The 16,077-nt window shown below is 40.2% G+C and overlaps 1 protein-coding gene across 7 annotated transcripts in view; it reads right to left on the bottom strand.

Moving 5' to 3' along the window:
- Nucleotides 1-1,113: 1,113 nt before the first annotated feature.
- PCGF5 (polycomb group ring finger 5) overlaps nt 1,114-16,077 on the bottom strand; it is a 60,807-nt gene continuing 45,843 nt past the window's right edge. For 6 of the 7 annotated variants that reach the window (XM_075258412.1, XM_075258414.1, XM_075258416.1 and 3 more), the window contains exons 4-10: nt 13,838-13,893; nt 13,146-13,205; nt 10,231-10,370; nt 9,635-9,733; nt 7,247-7,336; nt 5,986-6,063; nt 1,114-4,652 (exon numbers count right to left, since the gene is read on the bottom strand). In XM_075258412.1, coding sequence (XP_075114513.1) covers nt 4,605-4,652; nt 5,986-6,063; nt 7,247-7,336; nt 9,635-9,733; nt 10,231-10,370; nt 13,146-13,205; nt 13,838-13,893 — 571 coding nt within the window. In that variant the 3' untranslated portion in view covers nt 1,114-4,604. The remainder of the gene's footprint in view (nt 4,653-5,985; nt 6,064-7,246; nt 7,337-9,634; nt 9,734-10,230; nt 10,371-13,145; nt 13,206-13,837; nt 13,894-16,077) is intronic. The other variant, XM_075258419.1, reaches the window with a different exon arrangement.

The raw sequence follows: 16,077 nt of genomic DNA, 5'->3' as shown, positions 1-16,077 counted from the left end.
AAACAATCTCTGTAGGAATATTTAAAAAAAAAAAAAAAAAAAAAAAAAAAAAAAGGAGTGAAAGATCTTTAGGCCTCATGCACATGACACATTTGGGGATAACAATCTGGACCCATTCCTTTCAAATGGGCCCATGCACTATGGCTGTGTGTCTGGTCCGAACTGAAGACCCGCAAAACATATAGCAGGTCCTATACTTGTCCCCATTTGTGGCTCTGTCAGCTCATTTTCAATGTATTGGTCAGTTAAAACCATAGAGGACACATATCACTCTGTGTTTCATCCATGCCATTTTTCCTGATACGTACACTACACACAGTCGAGGCCTTAGTAAGACCATATGTACGAGTTTCCAGTGGAGATAAGGGTGTACACGACTGGCAGTGTGTACTAGTACTTTATCTCTCCATCATCATTTACTGGGGGAGAGTCAGTCATACTACATAGTTGGCCAGTCCCACCGAAATTATTGGGTTTGGCCAACTTTTCTCTTTGTATGGGAGTCTATAGAGACAAGGACTCATGACAGTATTTTATTCAACTCTGTGGTAGCATCAACCATCTTCTTTAGAGTGGCCTGCTGGGGGAGTAGCATACCAGCCAGGGATAGAAATAGACTTCACAGGCTGGTTAAAAGGGCCAGCTCTGTCCTGGTGATCCCTCTGGTCCCAGTACAGGTGGTGGGTAACAGAAGGACACTGACCATGGTGAGCTTCATGCTGGAGAACAATTCCCATCCCATGTATGAGACCGTGATAGCACTGTGTAGTATTGTCAGTGACTGACTGCTTCACCCCAAGTGTGAGAAGGAGCTATCGGAGATCCTTCCTCCCAACCGTGGCCAGGCTGTATAATCAACATGAGGCTAAGTGAAGATCACTCCGCACAGAGAACTAAATGATCCTGAAGTCTTTCTTTTCTTCTTAGTTGCTATGACTCCTAGTATCTTTTCTATCTGCTATGATCTTGTGTGTGTTCTTGTAATATATTACTGTATTATCCGTGCTGCTGTAACACACTGAATTTCCCCATGTGGGACTATTAAAGGATTATCTTATCTTATTTCCAAGAATGCAAAGAAAACACAAAGACGCACAGATGTAATACCAACAATCCAGTTTTATATTAGAGTAAACCGTTTAGATAGATGTTCAGCTCTTGAAGACTATTTACAAAATGTGCCATTTCTTATAAAATCCATTTCAATTTGAGCTTCGTTACAAAATTTCAATCTGAAAGGAAATGAGAGACTATGCGACGACCTCACTTCTTTCACAGGTACAAAATACAATTTTAACTGAAAATAACTTAGAAAAATATACTTCCTGACATCAAGTCCCTTCTTCAGACGTGGTAGTGCAAGGAATTTGGTCATGAAACTATCCTTTATAATAGAGATTCTCCTCTGCAGTCTTACAGTTATTTTGGTTACATTTTTAAAGGCATCTTTACACATATTATATAGCATATTTGTCAGCAAAGTTATAACAACTACTATTCCTCTGCAAAGAAATATATGTAAGAAAATATACCCAGCTCACCACACAGGGAATAACAACAGTATCTTTCCTAAACGCTCACAGTGCATATACACATTTCTATGTATATTTTATATATAAACCAGACTGTATATTATATTAGATAATTCTACAATGAGGCACACAGTTTTATAGAATACTAATAAGTGCTACCAACTTATTCTGTAAAATGCTTACCTACGGATTGTATGAGACGCACCAGTACAGACCATGTGTATAAATAAAAGTACACAATACATTATCATTACTATAGGAAGGAATTCAGAGACCACACATATTACTAGGTCACCTATGCCCAGGACATTTTTACATGGACTTTTCGTGGATTTTTTGCATTATATCTGCATTTAATAAATTATTTAAAAAAAATATAATGGAAGTCTAATGCAAATTAAACATTTGGCAAAGGAAGAAGTGCAGAAGAGGTATATGGAGATGTGGATACCTAGGTGGTCAATGGAGGTGGCAAGGCATCATGTAAATTGGACTACTGAAATGTCATAGGATGCTTATTATTTATAACGTGCTAGCACAAATGATGGTGATGTGGTCCAGTTACTATCTGAAGCAGGGGCGTAACTATAGGAGGTGCTGCGATAGCCCTAGACTCTGAGGGGGTCCCAAAGGTCCCTCTGCTACATAAAATATACCTCTATTGTAAATGGCACGAGATAGGTAGGGGCTCTATAACAGATTTTGTATTGGGGCCAGGTGCTTTAAGCTACACCTCTCTATCATTATCATTCAGAAGGGGACTCTGTCCTTGTTTTCAGTGTAGAGGTGACAAAATACACACTGTACACCGTTCCTATCCAAAGAACTTAAAGAAGATTTTCCAGGACTATAATATTGATCATACATATCAGATCAGTAAGGATCGACACTCGGGAATCTAGCCAATCAGCTGTTTGGAGGAGCCGTACAACTCAGATAAGCACTGCAACCTCTTCACCATTTGTCAGCCACGGCACCCATTCCATAGCAGCTCTACCTAGCTTTGCAGCTTTGTTCCACTCAGCTGAGCACCATTTCCACTTTGCAAGCCAGTGACGCCATGTTCATTTCTCATATGGCCTGTTTGAAACTCAGTTCCAGTCAAATGAATGGAACTGAGCTGGAATACCAAGCACAGCCCCTATACTATGTAGGGTATTCAAAAAAAATGCTACAGTCTCCAAAAACTAAACGGCTTGTGTCCTGGATGCCAGGATAAGTCCGAAAAATGGTCATCAATATTGCAATCAAGGAGAAGCCCTTTAAAACATCTGATCAGTTGGAGGTACGAGAGGTGGACCACACCAAAATAATACTGATGGCCTATCCTAAGCCATAAATATTAGGCTAGAGCTATACCAAAACTTTTTCTGCAACTCCTGTTGTGCGATCAATGATCGATGTGCCGCCCTGCAACTGCTTCCCTCATGTAAGTGAATGAAATCACATTGTGACCTGAAGGAAGTTGTCACTTCTGGTCCCAAGAAGATTGAGCATTGCTCAATTTGTTTGCAACTAGAATTGCAGTTGCAGCACCCTTGGGTTTACAATGAGAATTCATTCACTTACATTAGTGAAGGAGTCACAAGAGAAATCTTTGGTCACATGAATGGAGTCGTAGCCAAAGTCTCAGTGTAGCCTTAGTCTTAAAGTCTCTGAAAATCCCTTGGAAGGGAGTACTCACTAGGACTAGGGTCACATCTGCATTGGAGTCTCCATAGGAGACTCTGCCTAAAATTAGCGGAGAGAAAAGTCCTGCAGGAGGAATTCTCTCTCTCCGGTCTTAGTACAAAATTGGAATCCTGACGGACAATCGGCGGATCCTATTATAGTCTATGGGTTCCGTGGGTAACCGCTTTTTAAGCAAACAGGTTCTCTGTCCTTTGGGTCCCATGTGGACTCGAAAGAAGGAGAGCCAAAGGCTAGCATAAGAGGCTATAGCACAACATGGCCACATCTTTGAAAACATTGTGACCCATTAGCTATTAAGAAAGGTGGATACCTAGATTATGTAAAAATCAATCACGAAAAGTTAAAAAAAAAATAAAAAAAAGTTTGGCCTTTCAATTCCATATAAGATCACCTTACTAAAAGAACATTTACATGAAGGGATTGATGATCCAATTGGAGAGAGAATGTGTGTTTGTAATAACTGCCCTGTATGAGTGAGATAAAACCAGTTCTAACCATGTAGTAAATGAATATATACTAATGAAACAATCACTGGATTACCTATCTGAAATCGTTACGATCGATATGTGGAAATGGAAGCATTCTGATCATAACAATTTATAAATATAAAGAACAGAATAATGGTTAAAAGGGTATTCTAGCCAGAAACGTATCACCCATCCACATGTAGGTAATGTTAGATTATTGGGAATCCGACCACAAGAACCTCCCCAATGAACAGAATGGAGGGCAACCCTGTGTAGAGCGGTCAAATCCTCAATCATTTTATCATACAGAACCCCTCACCCATTGTATTACTAACAAGGGTCTCTGTGGTTGGCCACCTACTGATCTAACATTTATCACCAACCTAGTGAACATGTTTCTAGCGAGAATATCACTTTATATGCTTTTGGTGTAGAAGACAATATACAAATCAATATTCTAAGTCGTGTAGTTTCTAGTTATTGTCAGTCACGAAGATGTATGGGAAACCATTACAGATTTCACTGTGTTACTACTAAACAAGAGTATTATATCAAAGACTTGCTAACAATAAAACCACAAGGGGTTGAATTAGCAGTAATGCAAAAATGTTGGCTCTAACCAGATATCCACAAGATGTGTGTACACTATTACATCCACCATAGCTAGGTCTTGCAGCATGTGAATAGCATACCTAGAGGTCAGTCCGATGCTTCACAACAGACTGGCACTTGGTTTCATGACAATAGCTACAAATGACACTACTGACAGGTTGGAAAGAGACCACATCCATATTTTGCATGCTGTATAGTAGACAGTGTCCTTTTAGTCCATGTATATAGGCACATCCATTCATTGTGCAATCTGTCGATGAGTAAACGTATAGTGCAGATTCTTCTCAGTGTTCCCGACCAATTAACCAAAGTCAATTCTTGGTCGATATTGCAATACCATGGGATAAGACTGAAGAAAAGAAAGGAAAGAACAAAAAGAAATAGGTAAAATGCACTAAATTATTGTAAAGTTGCCTTCTTACTAAGGGTTTCTCTAGCAAGTATATGCAAGACTAGGGCGGGCGCTTCATATCAGATGAGCATTATAGTGTCTATATATGTACTGTATATATACTGTATGTCATTATTACCACTGTTCTGAATGGTGCTGAGAATGCACTGAATAGAGAGATAGCCGCACATGGCAAACACAGTTGTAGTCACAAGTCTCACAGAAGTGAATGAACAATCTTCCACCAAGGTACATCAAGGAATCACACCTTCTAGAAAAGAGCATGGGCCTTTAAATGGACCTGTCCCCAGATCTGAAAAGCCCAATGATATACATCATCTCAGGTGCGGTCAACCTGAGCATTTTCTGTTTTTTTTTGTTTGTTTGTTTTTTTTAATCGTAATCCATTCAGCTATTCCAAAGATATAAGCCCCTTTTAGAGCATATTAGAGTATACTAGTCAAGTGGGTGGTAACACTGTGGTGGTTTCTAGTATATCGTAATTTGCATTAACAATAAAGGGGCTTATGTCTTTGGAATGGCTGAATAGACCTGGATAAAAAAAACACCAAAATGCTCAAGTAACAGCGCTCATCAGATGATATATGACATTGGGATTTTCAGACTTGGTGACTGGTCTCTTTAAGCCATTTGTTGTTTTAATTATAGAATTAAAGGTGTTGTCCTTAGGATAAATCATCTATATGGGATCAGTGAGGATGTGACAACTATCACTCCCATTGTTCAGAGAACAGTACATGGAGTCAGATGAATACTGTTCCATACAATGAGTAATGGCTGTACCATGTTATGGCAGCTCAGCTCCTATTCACTTGAATGCTGGATCAACAGGCTTCAGTCAATGGCAATGAGACGATATCACCGAGGATAGCCATATTTGTATAATATTACATGCCAACCATTCAAATGAATAAATCACATAATATACAGCTCTCTATTGTAGGTCATAGAAGAGAGTCCCAAATGGGACAACCACCACCCTACCCCAATATCACATATGGACAGGGGTTGTCTTTATAAAACTTTTTCTTAAACCAATTAGGGTTTGTGTAAAATATAAGCCATAGTATGTAGTTAGAGGGACAATGACACCATAGGATATATGATAGCACAGTCAGATTGGAACTGTAGGAAATATGGACAATATTACAAATTGCTATAAGTAATATATAGGATATATGATTTTGTGCTTAGGCCCACTTTCATCACATAATGGCTATTCAATGTGCGTTGGTATTAAAAAAAAAATAAAAATCATATTTATACATACGGTTGAGGATGTCTCTGTAACAGGAGCAATATCACTGAGCGACATATGTAGTGCAGTCGAATTGTCCTGACATTGAAACTGTGAAGGAGATCATGTGCTTATTAGAACAAGACATCCACAACTGCATGTAGAAATGAGCGAGGTGTAAAATGGTTTCTATGTACACAGGAGGAGAGATCAATATTATATACATACAATAAGATTATGTCTTGTGTAGGAGGCAAGAATCCAGCAAAGGTTGTACATGATCTGCATAAGAGACTATCATGACATGACATCCATTATATACAGTGTTGATCATTTAGGTCCTAGCAGATCAGTCCATCCATTGCCCATCTTCACCTACATTGCTTTTTTAATAAGACCGAACATCTCTCCTGAGGTGTTTGGTTTCGTTCATACTTCTATTCTATTTTTTTTTTTAAACCCTCTGTTACTACTCCTAGAAATGTATAAGTAAATTACGCGGTGTTTCTAGTGAGGGACGTGTCGCTATACAGTCTGACATTGTCCACTCAGTGCTGACAGTATCAGATCATGAAGCGAGCCCACCCGTTTGACAAGGGGAATGGCAACAACCAGTAGTCAAATTATTCTTGTATTTCTAGGAGGAATAAAAGAGGAATGGCGTAACACAAAGATGAGGAAGAGATGCTCCATTTCATACTAAAACAGGCATATTGCAGTTATAATATATACTCACTAAGGATCCACCCCTTCCCCCCAAACCATAAGTGAACAGCAGTAGCCAACATTGTACAAAGCTAAGCAAAGGATACTGAACTGCAATACCACACACAGCCACATGGGCAAGAATGGCATTGTGTCATGTACGGTACTTTGGTAAAGGGTCAAGTGGAAAAAAAAAAATATTTCCCACCATCTTGGTATACAATATACTGTGTCTGGGTCTTAAAAGGGGACAATATATTTCGTATGGGTAATATATTGTATGGGGACCAGAAAAGGGGGAAAGGTTCTGTGTGGGCCACTAAGCGGGACAAAATACTGTGGGAGAGCCAATAAAGGAGGATTTTTTTGACTTGCAAATGGGTGGACTGATGTGGTATAAAGGGGGCGTGGTATGGACTCCCTGAAATTAGAAGTTTAATCCTGTGTGTGAGTAATTAATTAATATATATATATATATATATATATATATATATATATATATATATATATTACAACACAACATTTTATTCTAACTTTTTGCAGCTATATATATAGAAACACAAAAAAGTTAACATGAGAGCATATTTACATTTTCACCCCTTAGTCGCCATCTTGTCATATATATAAATTCCATTGTATGGTCCTTTCCCATAATTTCTCCATTGCATAGAACATCCAGCTGCAAAATAAACGCTATTGTTAGTAGTGTATGACCCATTTGTCATTCAATATACACAGTTAGTAGAGGAGAATCTGTTCTTTAATAGTCTCTTTTACATTCAAATAGCCCCAAGACCATACAGGACATATATAGAGAAGTACTGACATATACTGATGTGAGTACAGTACTTTGCATGCAATAGAAAGTTCATCTTCAGTTCTATTATCAACCTAAGCAGGTCTTTCTATTTTTATGTCCTGCCCTTCCTGTTCACTTATCCCCCCCATCCATAGTTTTGTATAGATAGGAGTTATCTGAGTCACATGGGCTTGAACCTTAGGGAGCCCAGTCGAGCCCCTGCCACCCCAAAAAAAAAACACTTACTGTAAGATAGCCTGTAAACGGGGAGCTTATTGCATAGGGTCCAATAACAAGGCAGTATATGGTGTGGGAGACCCATAAAGGGGGCATTTACAGTGTGAAGGCCACTAAAGGAATGAGCAAACTGTTTGGGGGTTCAAAAATGTGGCAACATTCTGTGTGGGGGTAAGTAAGGGGGCTTTGTACTGTGTGGGGGCCAGTAAAGAGGGCACTATACCTTGTAGGTGCCAGGAAAGGGGCGCTATAATGTGTGATACTGGGGGGCCCCAGCCAAAAATTTGCTATGGGGCCTGGTCTTTGGGTCTTTACTAGTTACACTACTGCCTGTCCATCTTTAGGGTATGTTCACACTAATTTTTTTGCAGGTGGATTAAATATGGACAGAAGGCTTGTACTACTATTATGTTCACACTTGTGTCAAGGCACTCAGAATCTATTGTAGGCTAGACCCCAGGGGCTGACATACCCCAATGATTTACAATGGATTTTGTCAGGTTCCTGTGCTTTGCTGGGAAAAGTCTGCATCTTATCAAATCTGACAAGGTCCGCCATGAAGACAGCTAAACTAGACAGATTTACCATTTAGGAGCCTGGGAAAGCTGACTTACACCTGTGGAAGCCATCATACTGATATTCTCTCTCAGCTTTCCCAGAAGCAAATATAAGGAACTGAAAAAATCTCAACTTAAGGCCTTTACCAGTATTACTGATACAAACCGCATAGCTTGTCTGTAAAAATAAGAGTGGGCAGAAGCTAAGAGATCATCTACGTCTGCCAACTGTCTTTGTTCCTGAGACAAGAACAGTGTTGTGTACTGAAACTTGATGCCCCTGAGACATCGCCTAAAAACAGACAGTGGGTAGACAGACCTGCCAAATGTTAGAAATGCCAGACTGTAGGTAAGAAAGTTATGGGTAGTGGGTGTAAATTGTTAGATTCCACATAAATGTCACTTTTTGCTAGAATAATTCCTTAAAAGAGATTGAAAAACATGTTTACAGCCTGGTTACTAAATACGCTCATGCAAAGCCTCTATAAACAGCTACATACATACTGATCCGCCGTCTTAAAATATATTTAGGCTTCTTTAAACCCACCTCACATCACAACAAAGGGATAGTAAGGCAATGGAACTACTGTACCATTATTGCTGTGCGTTGGCAACGTGAAATACTAGAGGCTTCAAAAACAAGTTTAAGCTTTGCAGTGGAATACCCAATTTTATTGCCTATCCTTAGGACCTGCGCAGATCAGCTTCCAGCTCCCCTGCTATACACAACACAGAGCCAGAAGTAGAAAGCTCTAACATCTGTATAGAGGCCAAGTGTTGTCACTGCAAATTTATGGCCTATCCTAGGAAATCCAAATATCCTGGACAATCCCTTTAAATGGTCACTAGCTTTTTAACAAGTTTCACATATAACAGTAGTGAAGGCAAATATAAGACACTTTGTGATATATCCTAGACTGACATTCACTCTGAAATCTATTCTGCATCTGTCTTGGTCTCCCAAGATGGACTACAACTCAAAGGTATCATATCACAAGTAACTATATTAGGATAAAGAGAGGGAAATAGGAAGGGCTGCTGATCTATATAATTCTTCTGAGTTGCGCGTATTCCTTGCGACGTATATGCAAGACTTCATTGCCTTGAAGATTCACAAGAGACTGTTACGGGACTGAGAAATATTACAGGTTACATGTTTTAGACACGTTGATCCAGGTTTTGTTTTTTTTACGGACTGAAGTTCGCCATTGGCATCAGCCTCATGGGGTTTATTGCCTTCTTCTGGATCATCTGTGTTTTCATCCAACCTCATCCACTATGTAACTATGTAAAGAGCACTGATGAAACGCGCTGGTTTTGTGCTGCACCTTTAGTGATTATGTGACTATACCCCAATCCTTTGTCAGTATATCAAACGTCTTACCTCATACGTACTCGGTAGTTTCAATTTTAAGCTTAAAAACTTTTTAATAGTCCCAACCGTGATGCGTGTAGAGCAGCGGATGAATTTCTTCATCAATCCCTGCAAGTAAAAAGTAAACCAAGTCGTTACATAGTAATTATATAATCATATATATACTAATCCACAGCATACTCCTTTGGTCTCATAACAAAAATATATTGTGGTGGTAGACATTTCTATCCACATAAGCACAGCACAACCATTGTGATCACAAGGTAACCACAGTCTGTGTACAGGCTTTACTGTAATGTGAGGATCCTCTTACTGGCAGAACAGCATTTTCAGTACCAAATAATGGTGGCACAGATAGTACTACCTCCTTGTCCCTCTCTCTTTATCAATGTAGCTTACTATGAGCAGCTAGAGAAGCCACTGTGGGAAAAAAAAACCATCAGGAGACCTGACAAATCATTTTCTTAGTAACCATATTGTTCCAAAAATAGACATACAATATGTACTGTATATTTACCTGACTATCTATCCACCTGCTGTATGCTTCTATGTTCTAACCATGTTACACTTCACATAGTCCAGCAGTGCACGCAGACAGGACCTACCTTCACTATGTTGTCACCAGACTGGCCATTATTGCGTAGACAGTCCAGACAGATGGCAATCTGTGGGTCACTTCTATGATAGTCTTTGTTTTCATCATTTTCCTCGTCATCATCCTTAAATCTTTTATTTGGCAGCCCATCTATATAAAATAAAAAAGACAAGCGTAAGTGCACTTATAAAGGTAGCTGCAGCTATTAGAATTAAACTGGTGCTAAAAGTTACTACGCTCAGCAGGGATATCCATAGTCATAAAAAAAAAATCAGTGACGTCATGAATGCTATATTCAACCATCATGGTATCAGAGCAATGGACATTAATGGTAGTAGAATAACGAACATAGACAGAGTCCCCTCTACCTGCATCCGTTCCCAGTGACTCTAATGTAAAAAACATGGACACTTTCTTCCGTCATGTTTGTTTACTTTTGTAACAGAAAAAAAGATTTCCATGGCAAACTTTTTCTTCCATTAGAAGAATAAAAAACATAAAAAAGAAAGAAAACTTATGTTTTTCATGACGCTGAGCTGTAAGGAACACCCCCCAGTACTAGTCTATGGATGTGTACTGTCGGGAAGTGGCGTTCCTCACCGATCAGTGTCATGGCTGGACCGTAACGAACGCCCCCCTCTGACAGTATAGAGCTACAGATAGTACTGTCAGAAGGGGCGTTCCCAGATAGACTGTCAGGAATGTCCTTCTGACAGTGAAGAGCTATCGATAATGGTATTGATAGCTCTTGCCCCAGGGCACATAATGGGAAAGCCAACAGTACGTTGAATTTTGTGCACTGTCTGCTTTCTAGCGGTATATAAAACCGCATGTGCCTGAGGACATGAAAGGTCCTCTTTAAAGCTCTGGCTTATCCTCATTTACTGGCAATCAGCAATAGTATGCATATGTTGGGTATCCATGCTTGCAAAGCCCCATTGAACTGCACATTTAAAAAGATATAGTACAGTAATATGAGATAATAGCAAGGGGGAAAAAAACACACCGTGAAGGTCACTTTAGTTTGTGCTAACACATTTTTTTCACTCCTTAAAAGTCAGTGAAATAAATTGCATTTTTATTTTTCTCCAACAAACCCTCTGTATTTGTGTCTGTAAAAAAAACACCGCCTGATAACATATGTACAAATAAAAATGACAGCCTCTATAGAAGTGATGCTGATTTATTCCATAATATACTTTGTAAGGTTAGAACTCCAAATCCTCTGCACAAACCTAGTCTTACATTCTGCTTTAGGATCTTGCTGCAGACCGTTCTACTCCTGAATGTTGTTACTCATCTGTCTCCGCTATGGAGATGAATGGAGTACAAAGGACCTGTCCATCCCTCTCTAGTTACATAAAGAGGGGGACAGGACCCTCATGTCTATAATGGGACCACCCTTTTAAATTTGTAAAAAGTGAGCCTTTAGTTGCTGCAGACAGCCAGTATCTGATTTTTCTACATTCTATGCATGTGATTTGGCAGACCTCGTGCCATATTAAAAATATATTCTACAACCCATCAGTACAGAATTGTGGACCTGCTTAGGCTAAAAAAAGCAAAATGGTATTCAAAGGCGGACATTCATTTTAACTTTTGTGCAGTCCGCCATCTGTTCATCAGCTCTACTTGTTTCTACAATTACATTGGCGCCAATGACTGCCATGTTTGGAGGAGGCAATCAAGCATTTAGTGGATATATTCTCCTTAAGGTATGAGGTGCATTTTCAAGAAAACTAATGGCTAACAGTGAATAAGAAAAAATGAAAGTCATGCACCAGGAAACATTGGCTTCCTCGAGCTCATATATTATTATCCTGCACAGTGAAAAGAAAAGGATTTGTTCAGCATTCGCTTCAGGAAGTAGATATTTCCTGACCTAGTAAATACAAGCCATTATTGTCTACCATTGGTGAGACTGAAGAATTACGGTACATTTTCCTACCATATTAGCATTTATAAAGCGACTCCGCACAACTATATGAAACTAAAGTGTACTCGCTTTTTTTGCAGCTTCGTTCATGTTAAGGGCTCCAACTAACGATCGGAGACAGATGAGCCCCCAGTATTAAATTGGTTATATAATAAGTGAATTCAATAGGCTAAATATTCCAAATAGTAGCTGGTCACTTTCTGAAGAAACTTTGGATATGACATAAATCACAGTCTGTTGTTATCTGTTATAGGATGGCAGCAACAGACATTAATGGTGGCAGAGTAATGGACAAAGACAGAGCCCCACTGTCTGTGGGCATTCCCATTGACTCTAATGTAAAAAACAGGACAGATGCTGCATGTTTTTTTTACATTGGCATTAATTTAGACAGACACCTAACTCTGGCCTCTATCTGCATCTGTAATTTAGCATCTAATACTCAACTCCTCTGACGGATCAGAACAACGGACACTGAATAACTATAGTGTGAACCCCTCTAAGTTTCAGTTTTCACATCACCGCCTCTATGGCTACTTTGTGTCAGTGCAGATGCTTAAGTGAGGATTGAAGCTTACTATGCCAGTACACATTATATCTTGTGCAATCTGTTCACATACAATGTGCAAGCCGAACAATTAAAATGGTATAAATAGGTCCAGCAACAAAAGCAAACAACAACAACAACAACAAAACCTATAAGACATAGGTAACTATATAAATACACTCTCCATCAATCCCAGGAGCATACTAGTCTCAGTGATGCAGTGTCCATAGTGACATAGTGACATATAACCTCATTGTGCAATGGTTCTTGTTCTTGGTTGTGCGGTATCCTTACTGCAGCCAACAGTGTCGCACAATGGCTCCAGCAGCAATAGGAAGATGTGGTTGTGTGACCGTAAAGTTTGGAATCTTTGACCAACCCCTTAGATATCAGTAAGCAAGGCATTTACTGTATAAGAAACAGTATTGCACTAATAAAATACCTTCTCCATTCTCCTGTGGCCTTTTCCTCTTCCAGAATTCTAATTCTCGCTGCTGCTCTCCTACAGACAATAACATTAAAAACAAAAAAATTATGTGAACGGGTCATATCGTACAATTCAGGATCTGTTCATACTATCATCATTGTTTCTATTTATAGGTGAAGACTAAATGCTGTGATTGATCTTTCATCCAAAAGAATAAAGAGGTTTTCCAAGACTATTGAAGGTGACCTATTCTTAGGATAGGTCATCAAGATTAGATCGATGGGGGTGCACAGAGTGTGACCCCCACCAATATGATATTGAACACCTATTCTAGTTCATCAATATCTACTGTAAGTCTCGGAAAAAAACTTTAATCTGGATCATCTGAAGAAAGGGGCCATTGCACTTGAGTAAGTGGTACAGCCTCTTCATTGAGTACCAGGGACTATAACGTACATTGTGCAGCAGCTGTGCCCATTGCTGTACCTCAGCCCAATTGTCATAAATGGAAATGTGCCCCCTAAACATGTTATAACAGGTCCACAAAGAGGCTGCAGCATTTGCCAGGGAGTTGCAGCTCCTGCGATCAGCTGGTTGGTGCTAGTGCACACCTGGACACCCGTTTCATCAGGTATTTGCTTTAGGACCCTAATATAGCTTGTGATGGTAATGTCACAAGAGTCAAAATAGAGAGAAAGAAGACCTACCTTCCCGAAGACCTGGCACCAGTTTAAATATGATTTCTTCAAGGGTATTGTCTAATCTAGAATTGAAAAACAAACAAAAAAATGATATTATATTTCCACCACCAGCTAACAGATTCTAACCGGAGAAAACTTCTATGTCATCATGGGAAATCTTAAGTAAACAGAGGCTCCACAGACCATAGAGTGGTACATGTACATGGGCCTATACCATCACTAACAACCGAAAAGTGGCTAAAAATATTGAGGAGAGGTTGTCAATATCAAATTGGTGGGGTTCACAGAGAATGGAGAAGGAAGCAGACAGCTCTGTTCTCTGTGTAATGGCTAAAGTCATTGCAGCTTATGTCCAATTCAAGTGTATAGAAACTGCAGTAACCTGGTCTGGCCACCTAGTCTGGTCTGAATGAAGCGGTCTCTGCCTCCTGCTGTATTCTCTACATTATCAGCTGCAGAGAACAGCTGATTGATGGGGGTGCCAATGTGAGACCTCCACCCATCCCATCAATATTTTAAGCCCTGAAAACCCCTTTAAAGCGGTTATGCAGCCTCTTAAAATTGTCAGTCTACCTGTATTAAACTAGCTCATGGTACCTTGGCCCATCAGTTGTGTGAAGGAGCTCTTAAGCTTATTAAGTGCTACGGCCTCTTCAGTGTTTACATTGGTTGCGACATGGTTCATGCTCAGAACATCATACTTTTCATAGTAGCTTCACATGAATAGGACAAAGCTGCCATACTCTGCAAATACACAGATCCTTCTCTGCCATTTTGAAAGCAGGGGAAATATATTTTAGCTGCAGCAACCACACAGAGACCCTACCGGTAAGAACAAGGGCCAACACGAAATACGGGTTAGAGTAGTGACTGTTCCCTTCATCCATATGATAGTGAAGGGAAGTCACTTAAACAAAACTAAATTTCTCCTATAAAAAGCACAGCGGAGGCATGTCAGCATGGTTTTCTGTGGCATCATGGCTGCATTAGCACCGCCTCATTTGGCCCTACCCTTATACTTAACTAATTAGAGAATGCAATGTATATTCTTAGCCAGTAAATATTATATATAGACTTCCTATATTATAACAGGAAGGAAGAAAAAAAACTACAAAGGAATCGAGACTGTTAACAATTATTAATATAAAGCTACAATTAAAGCATTTCTTATACTGTAAGGCGACGGTACATCTCTAGGATATGCCACCATTTTATGACCTCGGAAACCCCCACTAATCCTAAGAAGGTGCCACAGTACCAGTTTAATGCTACATCACCATAGCCGTACCTGCAAAGTGGCACCCCTGCCATCAGATGTGGTAGAGTACTGCTAAAGTGAAGGTGGATGGCTGCAGTTGCAGCACAACCTGTAGTGCTGTGTAGGGAACACTTAGATTGGATACAGCACTATGGCCATTTCATCCTCACTTTACAAGATGGGGATATCCCTTTAAGTAGTGGTACACAGAACATCAGCATATCCTGCATGCAGTGGTGTAACTACCGCCATAGCAGCAGAGGCAGCTGCCACAGGGCCCGGGACATTAGCGGCCCGGTGACAGCCGCTACCGCTGCTATCATTATACTAGGGGGTCTTTTCGGACCCCCGAGTATAATGATTCGCGGAGCGGGAGAGGTAAGAAACATAAAAAACACTGTTACTTACCTCTCCACGATCCTGCCAGGCCTCCTTCCTTGTTGTCTGACGTCTCTGACGTCACATGAACCCGGCCTGCGTCCCGGGTCATGTGATGTCTGACGTCATTGCAGAAAGACGTAGGAGTAGGAGTCGGGGGACAGGTAAGAAACAGTAGTTTTTTATGTTTTTATTCCCCCAGGTCTCTGATTATTATACTCTGGGGTCTGAAAAGACCCCAGAGTATAATAATTGTTTATGGGTGTCCACAGTGGGACATAATACTGTGTGCAGAAGCCACTATGGGGTATAATACTGTGTGCAGAGGCCACTAAGGGACATAATACTGTGTGCAGGGCCACTATGGGGGATAATACTGTGTGCAGAGGACACTAAGGGACATAATACTGTGTGCAGGGGCCACTATGGGGGATAATACTGTGTTCAGGGGCCACTAAGGGACATAATACTGTGTGCAGGGGCCACTATGGGGGATAATACTGTGTGCAGGGGCCAGTAAGGGACATAATACTGTGTGCAGGGGCCACTATGGGGGATAATACTGTTTGCAGGGGCCACTATGGGGGATAATACTGTTTGCAGGGGCCAC

Source organism: Leptodactylus fuscus, chromosome 10 (assembly GCF_031893055.1).
Source record: "Leptodactylus fuscus isolate aLepFus1 chromosome 10, aLepFus1.hap2, whole genome shotgun sequence".
Lineage (NCBI taxonomy): Eukaryota > Metazoa > Chordata > Amphibia > Anura > Leptodactylidae > Leptodactylus > Leptodactylus fuscus.
The sequence above is the reverse complement of the archived record's forward strand: the minus strand, read 5'-3'. Positions and strand labels throughout refer to the sequence as shown.